The 18,176-nt window shown below is 40.2% G+C and overlaps 1 protein-coding gene across 4 annotated transcripts in view; it reads left to right on the top strand.

The window, feature by feature from the left end:
• ADCY9 (adenylate cyclase 9) overlaps window positions 1–17,395 on the top strand; it is an 87,321-nt gene extending 69,926 nt beyond the window's left edge. For 3 of the 4 annotated variants that reach the window (XM_030484995.1, XM_030484994.1, XM_030484992.1), the window contains 4 exons: window positions 2,979–3,138; window positions 6,197–6,345; window positions 8,339–8,380; window positions 14,423–17,395. In XM_030484995.1, coding sequence (XP_030340855.1) covers window positions 2,979–3,138; window positions 6,197–6,345; window positions 8,339–8,380; window positions 14,423–15,611 — 1,540 coding nt within the window. In that variant the 3' untranslated portion in view covers window positions 15,612–17,395. The remainder of the gene's footprint in view (window positions 1–2,978; window positions 3,139–6,196; window positions 6,346–8,338; window positions 8,381–14,422) is intronic. The other variant, XM_030484993.1, reaches the window with a different exon arrangement.
• The last annotated feature ends 781 nt before the right edge of the window (window positions 17,396–18,176 follow it).

Raw genomic sequence — 18,176 nt, 5'->3', positions numbered from 1 at the left:
TACCCATTAATCATTTATGTCAAAGTTACTAATTTGAACTCCAGCTTGTGTAAACATCTCGGATGCTTTAGCATTTAAGCCCTGTTGAGCTACCCACTGACACTGCATTATTTACTGATACTGCCCTGTAGCCATTAAATCTGTCTGCAGCTCTCCTTGCTGTCTGGATTTAATGCACTTCTTACTTCCTGCAATGGAAAGATTGTACTGTATTCCCAGTGAAGGGAATTTGTGAAGGATGAGATTTCAATCGTTGTAATTCCAGAGTGCAGAAGATTGCAGTAAATACGGGGGGGGGGGGGGGGGAATAAAAATTCAATGCAAGAAGGTAAAACATTATCACAAGAAATGTGGCATTGTCCTGGAATTTGCAGTAGCTTTTTTGGAACACACAGCTGCCTAAATAAAGAAGTGTCTTCATGGCAGGATTAACTGATCGGGTTCGCTGATGGATTTGTTGCTATAGTTCCCACAAGAATTTGTCCTGGCATAGAGGCTTGGCAAAAAACATTAAAACCAGAAAAGCTTTCTGCGCCATGGAGCCCCTGTTGTGTGGGTTGGGGCTCCGTGGTACAGAAACCTGTGCTGAGAGACATGAGCTGCACTGGGTATCTGCCACGATTTGCATGCCACAGAGCTGGTTTCAGTGCCAGCCTGCATGGGAGCGATGTGGAACATCACGTAGAGCGTGGGCAGAGGTGTCTCTGATCTGCCTCCTCGGATCCCACTTCTCTGGGCTCCCCACCCAGCTGCCAGCAGAAGCACCAGGATGCAGCCTGGTCCTGGGAGCGTTCAGCATTGCAGCCCCGGTCAGTTTCCTTGAAAAAGAAGCTGTGGCTGCCCCGTCCCTGGCAATGTTCAAGGCCAGGTTGGATGGGGCTTTGAGCAACCTGGTGTAGTGGAAGACGTCACTGCCTGTGGCAGCGGGTTGGAACTGAATGAGCTTTAAGGTCCCTTCCAACCCAAACCAAGTTGTGATTCTATGATTCCTTTCTTACAGTTCAGCCATGTAAATGCTAATCCTAATTCGTGGGCTTTGGGAGAACTGAACTTTATTTTCAGAGGCATGAACTCGGGTGGCATTTTCAGAAGTACTTGATACTGAGGGAACTTGGCTGCCACTGAAGACAGGCACAGTTCTGTCCCTGATGTTAGAGGCAGCTGAGTTGGGACAGTATATAACGCTTCAGAAAAAACAATTCTTATTCTAAAGAGGGGTTTTTTTAATTTGCTTTATATACTATTTTTTTTAATTTTTGTGCTTTGGAAATTCTTTTTTGTGCTGAAATATAGCTGTCAGTTTTTGTGTAAATCCAAGTCCATTAAACTAGGAACTAGGAAATCTGTGAGCACCCTCTCGTGGGATCCTGATGTATTACAGCATCTTCATCCTGTTAGCCCGAATTTTTCTTTTTCTATGCATTTAAGTGTAATTTCTAGATTTTAATGTATTAAATCAGAGAAGAGCTCTTGAAGCTTCAAAAAAAAAAATGCTTGAGGTCACAAAATTCTCAGAAGTCTGGACCAGAGAATTAAAATATCATTCATAAACAATACATATTTAAAGCTGTGGAGTAAGTGTCACATTCACATAAAGAACTTCAAATTTATTCTGATTTGTGTCAGGCTTTTATCCAGTGTAATACCTTGTATTTTAGACAACAGCGTTAAAAAAATCAGTGGATAGATTTTCCTCTTTTAAAAGATGTAGGTTGTACAGAATCATTTGTGTAACTTTGGAGATGGTGAATTTCATATTTAGCGTATCTTGTATTTATTTTTTATTTTTTTTAGCTGTGAGCATCTCTGTCCAAAAAAAGAAGTAATTATTTACTGTTTGGGCTCTGCTGTAGTCTGCTGTTACAGGAGCAGAATTACCTGCTTAGACTGATTCTGATAATTACATACATCCACATGCCCTGGCTTTGAATGAAGCTAAGTGTACTATGTTACCTTTTCATGGCTTCATAAAAATAATTAGAAACTTGAACTGCTGTTGGAATTTTTCTGGAGTGAGTAATGTTTTTGAGCTGTTAAGAAGGAAGTTATCCTGAGGATTTGTTTTTGTAGATAAATAACCTTTTTCTATGCCATGTCCTCAAGCATTAAGTGTCCTTTTACCTTTCCTTATTCATTTTAACAATTAGAAATGCTCTCATTTAAGAAGTATCTCTGTTAAGCTGCTCTCCAGAGCTCTTCCAGTTGGCTCCTTCAGCACTTCACAGGTTTGGGCCGTCGCTTTATCAGCAGCTTGAGGCAAGAACCGTTCCTTCCCGCGTGCCTTGTGCGGAGCCAACTGGGTTGCTGTGATAGATCCCGACAGGCAGCGGAGGAGCGTGCCAGCTGGCCCCCGAGGTGCTCATCCCAACTGCTTCTTGGGCTCTGCTGCCTGCCGAGGGTGCCAGCTCTCAGCCTACATTCCTCTTCCCCTTCCCTAATGAGAGGGAACAGAGTCTGATTGCAGGAAGGAACTTCTGTCGCGGTGGTTGTAACTGGGAGAACTGGTTTTGATTGCAGTATAACATGAAGATGGCATGGGTTTGCATGGCCTCTGAGTGACTGAGCTCTTAAAAGGGCATACAGCTCTCTTTTTGAAACATTTCTGGTGTTATATTATGCATCTTTTTTTAACTTGTAAAAGCTTCCCCTCTCCCCACCTGCTTTAAGGCTAAATATTTATGAATGGAGAGAAGTCTTCCCTATGCTTGCCTCCCAAGTAAGTGAAATTTGGATTTCAGATTGTTTTCTCCAAGCCCACCATCTCACTTGCTGACACCCCTTGTGAGCCACCAACCAGTCATCTTCCAGCAAAGGTGGATTATTTCCTGAAATCACCAACAGGTGCTCTGGTGCGTAATATGCTGCAATTGCTCATGCAGTCTAAGTGAAGGATTTGAAGTTATATTATTACAGGTAAATGAGATGTATGAAGTGATGGACTGAAATTAATGCTGGCTCTGTGCTTTCCTTTGTTCCAGAATGGCGTTCTTTCTGGAGGAGGTGATGACTTGCACCAAGCGTCTCCTGGAGGTGATATCTGGCTGGCTGCCTCGACATTTTTTCGGTGCAATCCTGGTTTCTCTCCCAGCTCTTGCAGTTTTTTCACACTTCACCTCTGATTTTGAAACAAATATACATGTAAGTTGTCGAACTCCATTTCATAATCTGACGTTTTGGATCTAACAAAGCTTGTTGCTTGCCTGCTGTCTCCCTTCACCTCCCTCGTGCTTTACATCTGTTTGATACAGATCCCTTAGAGGGATAGGGATTTGTGTATGATGAAATGCCTAGTTTGTTATGTAAATACAGTCACTTGCTTATTTGAAAACTCTCATACAAAGGAGGAGAGGGATGCTTCTGAATGCCTGCCTGCATACATACTTACATACTTGTATTTTTTCTTAGACCAAACCCTTTCTGCAGGTGTTTGTTCTAGATAATACAAATAGTGTAAGTCTTGTAATTGTGTTGTTTCTGGGTTTGATTTAGAGTTTGTAGTGGGAGATGCTGTGTATGATTTGAAATTTTGCCTGCACGTTAATGAATTTCAACAATGAGAACAGTAGGCAGTGGATATTTTTTCATTGTGGAGTTAGATGGAGGAACTCGAAGGAGAGACAGCACATAGAAATGATTACTGTGCTGTGCAGGAGCTGTGGGAATGGTTAAAGGAATGCAATAGCTGTCTGTTGAAAAGAAATTGAAAGAAATTGGCATATTTAGCCCAGCCACAGAAAGGTCCACAGGGGATTTGTTGTCTCCTTTAATAAAAACATTCAGAAGGGGGGAACAAGGGGTTAAATATTAAGTAAGGGGAAGAATACTTTAAAGTCTAACTGTAGCATAAGATCAGTGCTTAAAAACTTTGTGAATAAAATGGACTGGAACTGGAAATGAAAGTTTGTTTCTCTACAAGTTTCTCTTAGGTAGCATAGTGTAACATCCTTCCTTTCCTGGATCTTCAGGGAATTCTGTTTCATAAACCTTTTGCTATTTCAGGGCCCTGGGCATACGTAATGACCAGATCCTCTTCATTCTTCCTATCACAGCTTATTATGGGTGTTGGGAAGTGTTTGTTCTGTGCAAACATATGGACCAGATGTTTTTTGGTCCTTCCAGACTTAAAAAGATACATGGTTATCAGAGTCACAGAGGAGTGCATTTGATATTCTCTCACATTCCATGTTTAAAATCATTTCTAGCTTTTACCCTTTGTGAACTTCAGTTAACCTTTTTTAAGCTGTAAAATTTACATATTTGTTTGATTGTTTATTCACTTTAATGATGGTCTTTCTCCCTCATGACCACCAGTAAATTAATTGTAGGAATGTTTTCCTCACACTGAAGGGAGGTGAAAACCTTCATATATCATTCCATTCATCACCATCCTTGATCATCTCTCCAAATATTTACATAAAATGTTGGAAGAACCATTTTCTTAGTGTATCCTTGATATCTGCTCAGATCAGGTGGCCAGTCTGAGTGCTTCAGGCAGCAGGAGTGAGGTGGTGGTATTCATCACCAAACTGAGAATGAACTTCACTTTCTCTCCTCTTACAGGTCCTCCTGAGTCGTGGGGCTGTTGGCTCACTCTCCAAGAGGTGTCCCAACTCATCTTGTGCTCAGTGTTTCAACAATCATGGAGCTCTAGGAAATGAAGTCAATTTATAGAGGGTCAGGTAAGTGTCATATTTTACTATGACATGGTTTTGCAAAGTTTTTTTTTATTCATAGCATTTTATACCTTCCCTGGATATAAAATAATTAAAATCAAAATTAACCAAAGCAGCAATGAAAAAAAAAAACTTTCCAAAGCCATGCTTACATAGTAAAACACAGTGCTTCCTGACCCTCTATAGGCTGGCTCCGTGCTGGGGCATCACTTGGAGTGAGAACCAGTGCTCTGCCACTTTAGGAGACCTGAAATGGGGGGAAAAAAGTAAGTTCAAATTCTGAGGGCTTTATGGACCCTTCTGAAACTTCCTTTCTCCATTTTTGGGTCATTCAAAAAAACAACAACTGTGATTGTGGTTTAAAAATGGTGAATTATGTAAGGGTGTTTTTCCATACACTGTGTCTGCTTCTGAATCACATGCTTATTTGTTATGCTACAGTATTGCTAATCTGCATTCCCTGCACTTCAGCTGTAAAGGAAATTTAAAATGAGAGAAAAAGGGAGAGAATGATCATTTGATACTGTAAAACACAGTACGTAGCTAGAACAGAGCTCCATAATATGGTTGTGGAGTTTCTGTTCTCGCTTGGATGGTCATGAATATTCTTGATAAAACCAAAATTTGCACATCAGCTTGAGAGTTTTGACCACTATAAGATTATATTTTGGGAAAATTAAGACATTCTGGGCAATATATCTGTCCTGCACTTCCTTTTCTTTGTCCAGTGAAGATGTGGAAAGGGAAAGGGTTTTTGAGATGCGGCATTTGGAACAAAAAATCTAAAACGGTTGTTTCAAATTGGCACGAGTGGGTGTGTTACCAAACATTAGTTTGACAATGACTGATTGCTGCCTATTGTTACAAACACAGATTTTTTTCTTATTTGAATTCACCTGTTGCTGGCAGGTATGATAATGTCCTTTAAAAAGTGTTTTTAAAGTAGGCAGCTGGGAGAAGTTTCTCAGGGTTAATGTGTTCCACATTTTCGATGCAGTGGAATTTTGATGTTTGGTTTAAAGCAGACAGGGCCTAACCCCAGCAGTTGGGAGGAGGTTACCACAAACGTTTACCTTCCTCTGGGTTTTTTTGTTTTGGTTTTCTTTTTTTCTTTCTTTTTTCCTCTCTTTTGCTTTCCTTTCCTCTCTTCTTACCACTTTATCTCTTTTCTTTTTTGTTTTAATAAGAAGCAGCACTGAGCCTTTTGCAAAGGTAAGCTGAAGGTATTGAAAGTTTCTGAACTAGTGATTGTGTAATGCAGTAATATAAAACTCCATCTACGGAAAATTGCGACAAACTACCTGTGCTAAAAGTTTTCTTGCTCTTTGAAGGGAAGACCTCCATCTTTGGGTGCTGTGTCCTGATGCAGACACTGTGAGGGATTACTTACCGTGCATATAATACAACCAAAATCGGATCCTTCTCTTTCATATCACACATTCCTTAATTTACGCTGGCATTTATGTGCAGGAGGGCTCCAGTCAGCAGAAGACGCTAACTCGCGTTCTCTCTCTCTGTTGCAGTACACCATGTTTATGTGTTGCGCGATTCTCATCACCATTGTGCAGTACTGTAACTTCTGCCAGCTAAGCTCCTGGATGCGATCTCTGCTGGCAACCGTAGTAGGAGCAGTGCTTCTCATTCTGCTCTACATCTCCTTGTGTCCAGACAGGTGAGCATCACATCTTAGCACTCATAGGCTGTGTTTTAGATGAACAACTCTGGTTTTCTCCACCAGTGAAGTGAGGATCTAATGCATGGGATTTTAGCATCTGCCATGACTTTCTCCAGCCCCTCAAACTTAATATTCGGGAAGAGTTCTTCATTTTTTATTTATTTAATTTTTTAAGGATTTCAGGACAATATCTGAGGAGCCCTTTTCCCGTAATCTGTTTTGAAATGGCACTCTGTCCTCAATCGATGTGTTTCTAGGGCACGCATTCTTATCAGACCCATAGAATTGCCTTTCACCCTTTGTTTGAAAATCTATAGTTTATTATAAAGAAATCTCTGATACATTTGGTGGTGCCAGAGAGCCCAGTTGTTCCCTCACACCACTCTGGATTTATTTTTGACATTAGGAACCATGTATCTTTCTAATACCTCCTTTCTCAAGGAGTTTTCCACTGTGGAAGGCAGGTGCTATGATTTAATAGGGTTCTAATACACTATTTCCTTTCTCACTTTACTGCCTTTTCAGAGGATGCTGCAGGACAGTAACTGAAGAATCAAGTTAATGCAGTTTCTGTGCAATAACCTTAAGGCTTTTAAGTTTTCCCTCTGATTTTCCCCATAGGAGAACATGTTTGCAGTATTCTCTTTCTACATTCTTCCCAAAAGATTCAAGGGAGTCCTTCCAAGCCATCCACTCCTATTGTCAAAATTTTCTAATCAACTTGCACTTCTCAGTGGCTTAAGAAATGTCACAGCCTTTGGCTCTCCTACTGTAGTGTGGACTTTGCAAGGGCTTTTTATGCTAGATTATTCTTGTTCCTATGCCTTCTTCAGAGGCCTGCTCAATCATACAGTGAAATACATGAAAAAACACCAAACCAAAAAGAGTTTGCAGATACGTGTTTTGTGTGAGTGTTTAGCTTTTAATCCCCTCTTCAAGTATCTTCAGTGGTCTCTTTTAATCTTGATCTAATTTATATAAAAAAGGGCAGGGAGAATAAAAGTCACCCCTTATTCACATCTGTAAGTTGGAAGTGGCTATAAGGGTTGTAGAAAGAAAGTTATTCCTTGGGGAAAAAAATAAGTTGGAAGTAGAGTCAATTGACAAATGCTTTCCTAGGACGTATTAGACTAAACATGTGGTTTGAAGAGGGGTGAGCATTAATGGGCAAAGTGCAGAAATCAGAGAATATGCTGTTATTTCATCTTTAAAAAATATTTAAAATAACAGAGCTGTTCAATTGCAGGACTGACAAAATGATTTATAGAATTGATCATGAAGAAAAATAATACAGGTTGAATTAGTGAGACCCGTAACTTTTGTTTGTTAATAATAACTTTTTTGTTCCTCTCCTATCATTAGTCTGGATAATAGGCTTTGACACAGTGGTAACTGGAGCCTTGTGTCCATCACAGGCAAATAAGTCCATGCTGCAGACTTCTTCTTTTTCCAAAAGTAACTAATCCTGAGAGTTTATAATGCTTGATTGTGGTAGAGAAATTGCAAGACAAGTAAACGCAAAAGTTGCTTGAACTACTTAATGATTTTCTGTAATGGCATTTTCAAAAACAGGCTCTGTATTTGTTTGGGGAGGGGTTGTTGGCGTTTTTTTTTAAATCTTTTTATTGTGTGGTCAGATAAGATGAAGCCATAAGTGAGTTTTAGAGTTCTGAAATTGCTTTTTCATGTTTCCAAGGTAAGATTGGATTGTTTAACACTTACTTTTAACAGGCATCAACTTGACTGCGTTATCATCAGTTACTCTTTAGAGGTGTTTGCATCTCTCTGTGACTGGTTGCTTCTTCCAAGCAAAAAGTGCAGATAAGTCCCATTCAAACAACGTTTGTCTGAAGCTGATCAAGCATGCAATGCAGTTACTGGTCCTGCAGTCTACATAATAATAAAGTTTAAAATGCTAACTGGAATTCTGGCAGGGTGCTTTGTTTATTGCTTTAACTTTCCTTCTGAAATCAATGCTTTTTTATTTCAGCTCCATGGAAAATTTTCATCTAGATTTGGCACAGAACTTTAGGTAAGCTTTATATTAAATTACCATCTTTATGTTTAGGGATAGAAAAATTTCCAGTCAATTATATGTAGCAAAACTTTGCTACAGTAATACACTTGGGAATTCAGCAAATTGGTTCAAGTTGTGTTTAAGCTTCTTGTGTACGTAATTTCCTTTGCAGGGGCCTTGGGTATGACCAAAAATCATCAGAGAGCTGATGCTGCAGTCACTGAGTTATGTAATGCTATTTTCTTTCTAAATTTGATTTCTAGGAACTAGAACTATGGAGGAGCTATAAAACACCATCTGTTTTTGTAGTAGTAGCACTTTTAAAAGCATTATCTGTACATCGTGAGCTATTTATTTTATTTCCTTGGTTGATTTGCGCCATCCAGAAGTGTTCTGAGTTGGATGCTATCCACAGCTTGCCAGGTGAGAATCCCCTGTCGTAGAGGAGCTTCAGCTGAAAATGCTGTCTGTGAAGCCAGCTGCCTTCATTGGGATGAGCAATACTGGTTATGACAGTCTGGGTACTGTCTGCCCCCCTGAGCTCGCTTAGGCAGAATTGCAAGGCATATCCTTGGGAGCAAATGAGATTTTAGTCCTCAGACTTTTAAACAAACACACACAAATCTTTTCTTGGGTTATTAATAGCCCCTTGTAAGTACACATGTTAAAGATTCACTCTGATTGTTTCAGCATGGAATTTCTCCTGGTTTTATTGCAAGTTTTGCAGTACCATTTTCAAACTGCTTTTGTTGGTCCCTGGTATTAGGAAAGTAGTGTTTGCTAATTACAAATTTGGGGGCAGTACTGGGGCAATGTTGTACTTGATGGAACTAACAACCCTGTGAATATGTGAGTCAGTAATTAATCTAAACAAATGTGTATTGAGGAGTGTGTCACTTTTACTGGGAGTATGTATCAAAACAATTACTTTTTTAAAAATGCCATCTACATGAATGCCATGGTAGTTTAGAAAATGCGTGGTGTTTAAGAACAGGGAGATGATAACTGTGCTTTCACGTTAGATATTTATTCACCAAGAAGTCAGCACTTACTACAGTGTTGGGGGTTTTGTTTGGTTGGTTTTAACATGGGTTTTCCTTTTTGTGTGGCTTTGATTCATGAATGATAACTTCATTTACTTAATTTTTATAACAGAATTCCAGTTCACTAAACCCAGAATGGGAAATTAAAGCCAAAAGAACAGAGGTGGCTTGGTTTTTTTTGGTTTTGTTTTTGTTTTTTTAAACTAAAACATTGAAGGGAATTTGCTGAAAAGGCAATGTACAAAATATTAAAAGCATGGTGATCACTGAACTAATGTTATAGGATTAGCCTGAGTTTGGATTCTTAGTGGTTTATTATGAGTTTGTGAAATCACCAAACCTTTTGTGCTGCTCAGAATTACAAATGTCTGGCCCAGCACTGACAACAGCTTAGCCAGCTCCTGTCCAGCTGTTGATCACTAATAAATGATAAATTCTGCCTTAACTAATTGACAGCCCAGTCTTCTGTTCAGTGACTGTACGTCATCATTTATTAGAAATCTGTCAAAAAATTAGCTGTCAAGCATTGTATGCATGCAAATATTTTTCTTCCATAAATAATCATATAACTTTCAACTCATGACAAGTAAAGGTACGAGTGGGTAAGAAACCAAACCACACAGAAGATGTTGCTACAAACAGGCGTGGAGCGTACTCTGCTTGCTATGCAAATCCTAGCTTGCCAGCTAAAGGCCAAATAAGGCAGTGACCAAAATATCTCTCTTATTGAACACTTCTGAACTTTACTTTTAACTTTTTATTGGGAGATGTACTAAATTTGTATTTTGTCTGTGACTCCTTCAGTTGGGGGAAAAATGCCTGTGTATAGTGCAGGAGTTAATACTTCACAGCGCTGGCTGTTCTGTGTGTCAGCAATGGTTTTGTCAGGTTACTTGGCCACTGTCTCTGTTGTAAAGCAGGAATTGTACCAGTCCGGTACGGTCTTTGTTAACAGTCCAGGCTCCACTGAACTGAACCAGCCCAAATTTGTAAATTAACACAATCCTTCAAAGTGCTGGGAGTTAAAGAGACCACTAAGAGTTAGTCCTATTCTGTTTCTACCATTAATTTGCAACACAATTTGGCTTCTCTTTTCAGAGATCTTTTAATGTACGTTCTTGTATACCACAGTTCTAGTGTTCTGTGCGAACAGAATTTCCCCTTTCTCCTGGTGATGGAATTATACAAAGTTGAAACTCCCTTATCTTAACAAACTGTTTTGCTGTTGCTTTCTTACTGAAATAAATAAGGTTCCTTGTTCACTTCAGTCAGCATACAAGTTTCTCCTGTGTTCCAAGAGGGCCAAACAGACTTACTTGTTTTGCATGCCTTTACTGAGGTTATTCCCTTTTCTTGATCAAGAATTGAGATAATTATTAATGTTGTGTGGGAAAAGAGATGCTAGTGGTGGTAATGAAGTCTTAGCACAAAGTTCAACTCTGGACTGTCCACAATGTGCTCAGTAAATCAAAATATGGAATTTGCCTTGTTTTCCAAACAGACGAGCTCTTCAGTCCCAAAGAGATACAACCATAAACTTTGTCTTTTAAGCAGGAAATATTTCTTGTTCACATTAATTTCTTATCTCAGAGCAGGTAGAGTGTATCATTTTCTAGTTTGTGACCGCTTGAGGAGGAACAGTGATAGGCCACTTGAGGTGGGGTTTTTTATAGGCATTCATTACATGTTCTTCATCGAAAGCAGCACTTTGATTTCCCTTTTTCACACTGTTCCATCATAGTGTTCCTCTTTAAGATTTAGCAGGCATGCATTCTCTTTAAATACAGCAAGATATCCAAATCCAAACATAGGTTACTGGCTCAGAAGCAGAATAGCTTTCCAAAAATCTTTGTAAGTGGAAAGCCATTATCTTTATGATTTGTGATCAAGCCAAAGGAGATTCTATCTCCGGAGCTCTCACTTGTTCCATATTCAACACACAGCCTGGATGAAGGTGCCAAGTTAATAGTTAGGTGTCTGTGCCAGGAAGCACTTCACCAGTTTGACTTAAAGGAACATTGTCGGCTTAAGATTTCAGTTTGCATGATTTTTAAAATCCATTTTCTGCTGCAGCACCTCATAAAAAGTAGACTTTAAAAAGATTTGGGGGTGTGTGATCCTTTCTCTTATAGGTGGGGGGGGGGTTCTTTTTCCTTCTTTTCATTCTAAAAGATAGCTTCAGGTCATCTTTGCTAACTGACCGTGTAAGATGATTTATAGTCCTGTAGGTCCTGAGACCTGGTCACTGCAACATCCAGAAATTCGATTTTCAAATGAGTAAGATGTAATTGCTCCCTCCTTCAGGCCGACATCTTGTGTCTTTTTGTCCTAATGCTTGTAGCAGTCCCACTGTGATCAGAAACGCCTGCTCCGGAAAAGATACTGCACCTTCTTTTTTGAGATACTAACCCATTACCTTATTAATGAAATCAGGTCAGCTTACAAGTGAGGCACTCGATTCACATGCACATCTCTAAGGTTGTACACCCACATGGGAAACAAGGTCAGGTCAGCACTCGAGGAGATGATTGAGAGCTTGCAGATGCCAGTACTTCACGAGTGGTGAATGAGAGGCAGCAGTTTCTTCTTAAAAGGCAGATCTTGCTTTCAACACAAGCCACTTTTTGTAGCATAGAATTGGTAATGCTTGCCTAATTCATTTAAGAGGAATTCAAGTACTTTGAGGAACATTTTGTACAACAAACTGTAAATAAAAAGCTTTTAATGACTTAAATCCCTGTGCAGGGATGTTTGATGTTAGAGCAGATTATCTGGATCAAACTCATACTCTCAAAGGAGTAACGTGTCCTTGCTCAGATCCTCTAGCAGATCTCATCCCACAAGATACTGAAAGTAACAAACTGTTCTGAAAGGAACCTGAATCATGCTCCTCAACCAAGATTCCTTCCTCACCTTCTCCGGCTTTACTTATTTTCTAAGATCTCTTACTTACCCTCTCCTCATTATGTTTTATAAGCCCATGGAACTGGGAGGATACTTTGCCACCTGCAACATAGGTAGCAAGGATTGTATTTCAGGGATTGTTACATGTTACATTCTAGTCACTAACAACTTAGCCTTTGTCTTTGTCTCTGACTTGTCTTTCTAGGGAGAAAATTAATAGGTTCATGGCAGAGGTTCTGTTGAGAAAAGTAGTTGTAAGGGAGAAAGGAAGAAAAGGAAGGAGTCTTAGTATAACAACGCACCAGCAATTGTGGGAACCTGATTGTAGGGACCTATTTGGTGAATTGGGAGTAATCTCCTCTTTTCGTTCTTCCCTTGTGTTTTTTTAATAGCAAACCGATAAAATTAATCTCCTGGGAGAAGTATATTTATGGTTGAAAGTATATTTATGTATATAATTTATGAAAGTATATTGAAAGTATATTTATGGTTGAAAACAAAAGGAGTAATTTCCGACAGAATATGCAGTTTTATCTTTAATCTGAAATTCAATCTGTAAGCTCTCTGGTGTAAATATTTTACTTATGGGAAACTTTTTCTCCTACAGAGTTACTTTGATAAAAGCTAATAAATACAAATGAAGACCATAGCACCTACAAATGTTTTTAGAGATTGTGCATGTTCATCTGTTTCACAACTCTGCTATGGTTTTGCTTCATCGTGCTTGTTTTTTGTCAATCAAATATTGGAGAATGAACATTCAGAAAAAGAAACTGGGCCCATAATATAGCTCCATTGCTTAAGTGTCTGCTTCCGTTTCAGAAGTGGAAATGTCCCACATGGACATAAAGAAACAAATTGAACTTAGAAATACTTTCATATGTTACAGAAACAAATTTAGTTGTCTTCAGCTGTTGCTACAGTTGTGCTTTGAGTTTTAATCTCTTCTGCTAACATACCTTCATAAGAGAAATCCATACAGACACTGAGAGACGGGTTGTCTTTCTGTGTGTCAAGGAGAAAGGTTGATGTGATGCCTTCCCTTATCAAACCATCTCTTAACGTGAAGAATTTTACATGTGTCTGCTCATATCAAATCTTGGGCATTGGCATAATTTTATAGAAAATGTTGTAGTGAAGTGACTCCAGGAATCGCTCCATGCCAGTCTGTCTGGGTTCAGACTTAGATTCGAGGATCACATAGGTGATGTCTCCTCAGATTAAATGTGTCTGCATCTCTCCAGAAAGTTGAGTCGTAGACTGCAGATGTCTCCTTGTTAAGGGCGGTTTGGCACTGGAAGCACACTCCATCAGTGCTTCATGATCTCAACAGGCAGTTGACGAACTGTCGGAAGGATTTGAAATTTGAAATACTGTTCTTGATCTATGTGAGACATGATTTTTTTTTTTTTTTCTTTTAATTTTGGCATTTTGAGAAACTTTCTGTCTCCACCATAAAAAGCTTCAGTGGTTATAACATACCAAAAGTGTCAACCCAGAGCTCCATATTCTTCACTTTCATGCAGTTCTCCATGAAGTGTTTTGTACAGGGTTATCTACTTCCCGAACCTTTGTGTGTTAACATTAAAGGCATGCTGCAAAGGTCTTTGATGAGGAAACAAGGGAAAGGCACTAGGAGTATAAAGCAGGTGTTTCTGAATATTGGAGGCGATACAAAGAAAGATAAAATCCACAAAACTTGTAGACATCCCCCATATAGACATACATGTGCACACGTATCATTCATAACGCACACAGAGGCATTTTTAAATACATATTTACTTGTACTCCTTTTAGTTATATATTTAGATATAATGATAACTCTTTCCTTGGTGACTACTGTACAGGCCAGGCAATTTCTGTGTTGCTGAACCTGATGATAACCCTTTAAAGGAAGTACTCAGCGAGTTTAACAATGAAATTAATTCTTTAGCATGCTTAACAGCAGATAAAGTTAACAAAGCATATTTTATAACTTAGTATGTAACATACACTGCCTATACTTCTTTTTCTAGCAAACGATTTCTTTGCTAGATAGGATACGGAGCAGAAATGGCAATGCCCTAACTCTGCATTTTTAAATACACCTTTCGCGTTCTTCTGCTTCCAGCTCCAGAAGGAGTCCGTGCAACAGTTCGGTGCCAAATGACATGAAGAGGCCAGCAGACCTGATCGGCCAAGAAGTGGTTTTGGTTTCCTTCCTTCTGCTCCTCCTGGTCTGGTTTCTGAATCGAGAGTTTGAGGTCAGTTACCGTCTCCACTACCACGGAGATGTGGAGGCCGATCTTCATCGCACCAAAATTCAGAGCATGAGGGATCAAGCTGACTGGTTGCTGAGGAATATTATTCCATACCACGTGGCTGAGCAGTTGAAGGTTTCCCAGAGCTATTCCAAAAATCACGACAGCGGCGGAGTAATCTTTGCAAGTATTGTGAACTTCAGCGAGTTCTATGAAGAGAACTACGAAGGAGGCAAAGAGTGCTACAGAGTCCTTAATGAATTGATTGGGGATTTTGATGAGCTGCTGAGCAAACCACATTACAGCAGCATTGAGAAAATCAAAACAATTGGGGCAACCTATATGGCCGCTTCAGGACTGAACACCTCGCAGTGTCAGGACAACAACCATCCCCACGGACATTTGCAGACCCTTTTTGAATTTGCCAAAGAAATGATGCGAGTGGTGGATGACTTCAACAACAACATGCTGTGGTTTAATTTTAAACTTCGGATTGGCTTTAACCACGGCCCCCTGACTGCTGGGGTCATTGGCACCACCAAGTTGTTGTATGACATTTGGGGTGACACTGTGAACATTGCTAGCAGAATGGACACCACTGGCGTTGAGTGTCGTATACAGGTGAGTGAGGAGAGCTACCGCATCCTAAACAAGATGGGGTATGACTTTGACTATCGGGGGACAGTCAATGTGAAGGGGAAAGGTCAGATGAAGACCTACCTTTACCCAAAATGCATGGACAATGGGATTGTGCCGCATCACCAGTTGTCTATATCTCCAGACATTCGGGTTCAAGTGGATGGCAGCATTGGGCGATCTCCAACGGATGAGATTGCCAACCTGGTGCCTTCTGTACAGAATTCTGATAAGATAGCCCATGGCACAGATAACTCAGAAACCAAGGACATCCTTCCTTCTGGCAAGAAGCTCCAGAAAGATGCAGTGAAAGCAGAGGAGAGGTGCAGGTTTGGCAAAGCTGCGGAGAAGGCTGACTGCGAGGAAGCGGGAACTGAGGAGGTCAATGAACTGACAAAGCTAAATATCTCTAAGAGTGTATGATGCACTGTCAGAGTTGCATGAAGTGCTCTGTCAATAGAAACACAAAGACATTTGCAATTGGCAGTTTTCTTTTTCAAGACAGACCTTCTGAACACCTGGGTTGTATGTTTGTTTTCATTTCAGCACCTGGTGCTGTGTGGATCACAGCTCTTCAGGGCTTGTTTTCATCCATCTCTCTCCTCCATGCCCCAAATCACATCCCAAGCTCCCCAGCTCCCTGTGCAACCATCTTACAGCTGAGTAGAGGATATTAAGTGCCTTCAGATATACTCCATTGGACTCCCTGTCAAGGTACAGAGGCCCCAAGTGAAATCATAGCTTTGGGTATTTATCTAATTTTAAAGAAAAGAAAAGCTGTGGTTATATCATTTTTATTGTTGTTTCTCACAAAACACTTTTTTTGGCTAATGCAACTCCTTGGGTTTTTTATATCTCTCTGAACAATGTTTTACTGTTATCAGACCTTTTGTATGTAAACACACAGACAAATGTGCATGTATCTACCATATGAGACTGACATAAAGTGCCAGTAACGTACCACAAAAGAATGTCTTGGAGAGGGGGTGACACAATTTGAATTTGTGTTGGGCTGGAGGAGGAGTTCTGCAGTGGCTCAACATTTAGTTAGAGTAGGCTAAACAACTGCTGTAGTTTTTTTCACCTTTACCAATGCTTTTTTCAACCTTAATGTGCCATTGTGTGCTTTGGATACACTTCCATATAGCCAATGAGTTACTGATATGTGGGAATGGAATAAGGGTTTGGACATCACCAGCTCTGAGGACAGGTTTCCAGAAGCAGATGAGCGACCACGTGAGTGTTACAATTAATGTCTTAATGAGTCTAACGCAGTTTCATGTTAGTCAGTGTGCTAGCTGAATTTGCGAAGGTTGGTGAAGTTGGTATCTCTAAGCTGGTCTGATTTGAGAGAGAGAGAAAAGTGAAATGAATGTTTGGGGAATGCCTTTATTTATTTATTTATTTTATTCCTGTTTGGGTTTTTTGTTTTGTTTTGTTTGGGGGTTTTGTGTGCGTGTGTGGAAGGGATCAGGAGAGATGAATTGGTAATGGGTTTAATAAGAGTAATAAGATGGTGTTTCAGCCTCTTTGAACTACCAACCACACTGTGAGGATGTTACCTAGGCAATATTTGTTTCAAAGCTGGTGAAACTTCCGAAGCCACCAAATGCAGTTGAGTATCCCAGCTTCCCTCTGTACTGAATCAATGGTGCTGCACAATATTTTTCAGGATTTCCGCCCCCTACACTGTGCTTTTGCAGCAGGGAATGGAACAGCATGCTCCCTGCGTGCTACTGAAAACAGGAAGAGGGAAAAGAGTCCTTTCTAGTGAGCTGAGAAGCACAATAATTTCCCACTCCTGCAGATGACTCTGTGCAGGTCCCTGGGACTGGAGACCTGCGGGAGCACAGGAACCTGCTTGCACGGAGGGACCTGCAGGATGGGGGCATAAGACTATACCAGTTTGCCCTCTGCATGCTTCCATCACCTCCTTCGCTTACATTTGATGCCCCTCTTTAGGTAATGTTAATTATTCAACTATTCCAGTTCAGCCAACTCCTTGTGACACCAAATATGAAAGAGCTTTTATGCCCAAAGTAAGTTCATTAGCTGGGGAGGAGCTGGTGAAATGCAATGCTGTGCTGTCTGCAGAGTGGTGTGCGGTTTAATTCTTTCCATCTGAACTAAAGTCAGAATATATTGATACTTCTTGTTATTTCCTATGTGATTTTTGGAGTTTGAGTAATAAATATATACATTGTGAAGTTCCTATTCAGCTATTTGAGATCCATCTACGCTCCACAGTCAGCGTGGAGCCCTTGAAGCCTGTGTCAAATGTAAATCTGAGATTTCTGGGTCAGACTCTGCACACTGTTCTCATAAAAGCTGCTGTTTATGCATGTCTAAATTGTGCTTGATAGAAAAGCTATTTAAAATTAATCTTACTTGCTCAGTCTGCCAGCACACAAAAAAAAGCAGGGGATGCTCCTTCCCATACCACAGATGCTGTAGCCTGTTTGGGGGCTCTTCCTGATGAGCAACAATATAAGATTTTTATTAGTGCACAGTTTTACAGCAGCCTTCCTTCTCGGTAGATTGAAATTAGCCCCCTTCCGCCCCCTCCCCATAGTGGGTTGCACTTCCAACTTTCAGGTAGTATAATTCTGCAAATACCTCTTGCATCTGAAGAATGTATTCTTGAAACCATTTTTAGGGTTTTCGTTTGAGTTACATGTGTGTCAGTATTCCCTTTCTTACAGTATAGGAGTTAGTGTGGTCCTAGAATTGTTTTCATGCCTTCTAGTTTTACATTAGTGTCTTAAAGTCTTTCAAACCTTTCTCCCTATGGCTTCTTTCTCCCAGTTTTATAGACGACTCTACCCAGCATTTCTCTCTCATTGATCAGCTGTTTACAGTGGCAGAGTCCAGTCAAGATGTGCCGGCTTCTCTCTCATGTGAGACACTGCACGATAACTAAACCTCCACCAGCAGCAGCCCTGCATCCAGTGAGAGGTTTGCACCCTGTGATTAAAGCTGAAGGGAGAA

This window comes from Strigops habroptila, chromosome 4, assembly GCF_004027225.2.
Source record: "Strigops habroptila isolate Jane chromosome 4, bStrHab1.2.pri, whole genome shotgun sequence".
Taxonomy (NCBI): Eukaryota; Metazoa; Chordata; class Aves; order Psittaciformes; family Psittacidae; genus Strigops; species Strigops habroptila.
This window is presented reverse-complemented; position numbering and strand designations above follow the sequence as displayed.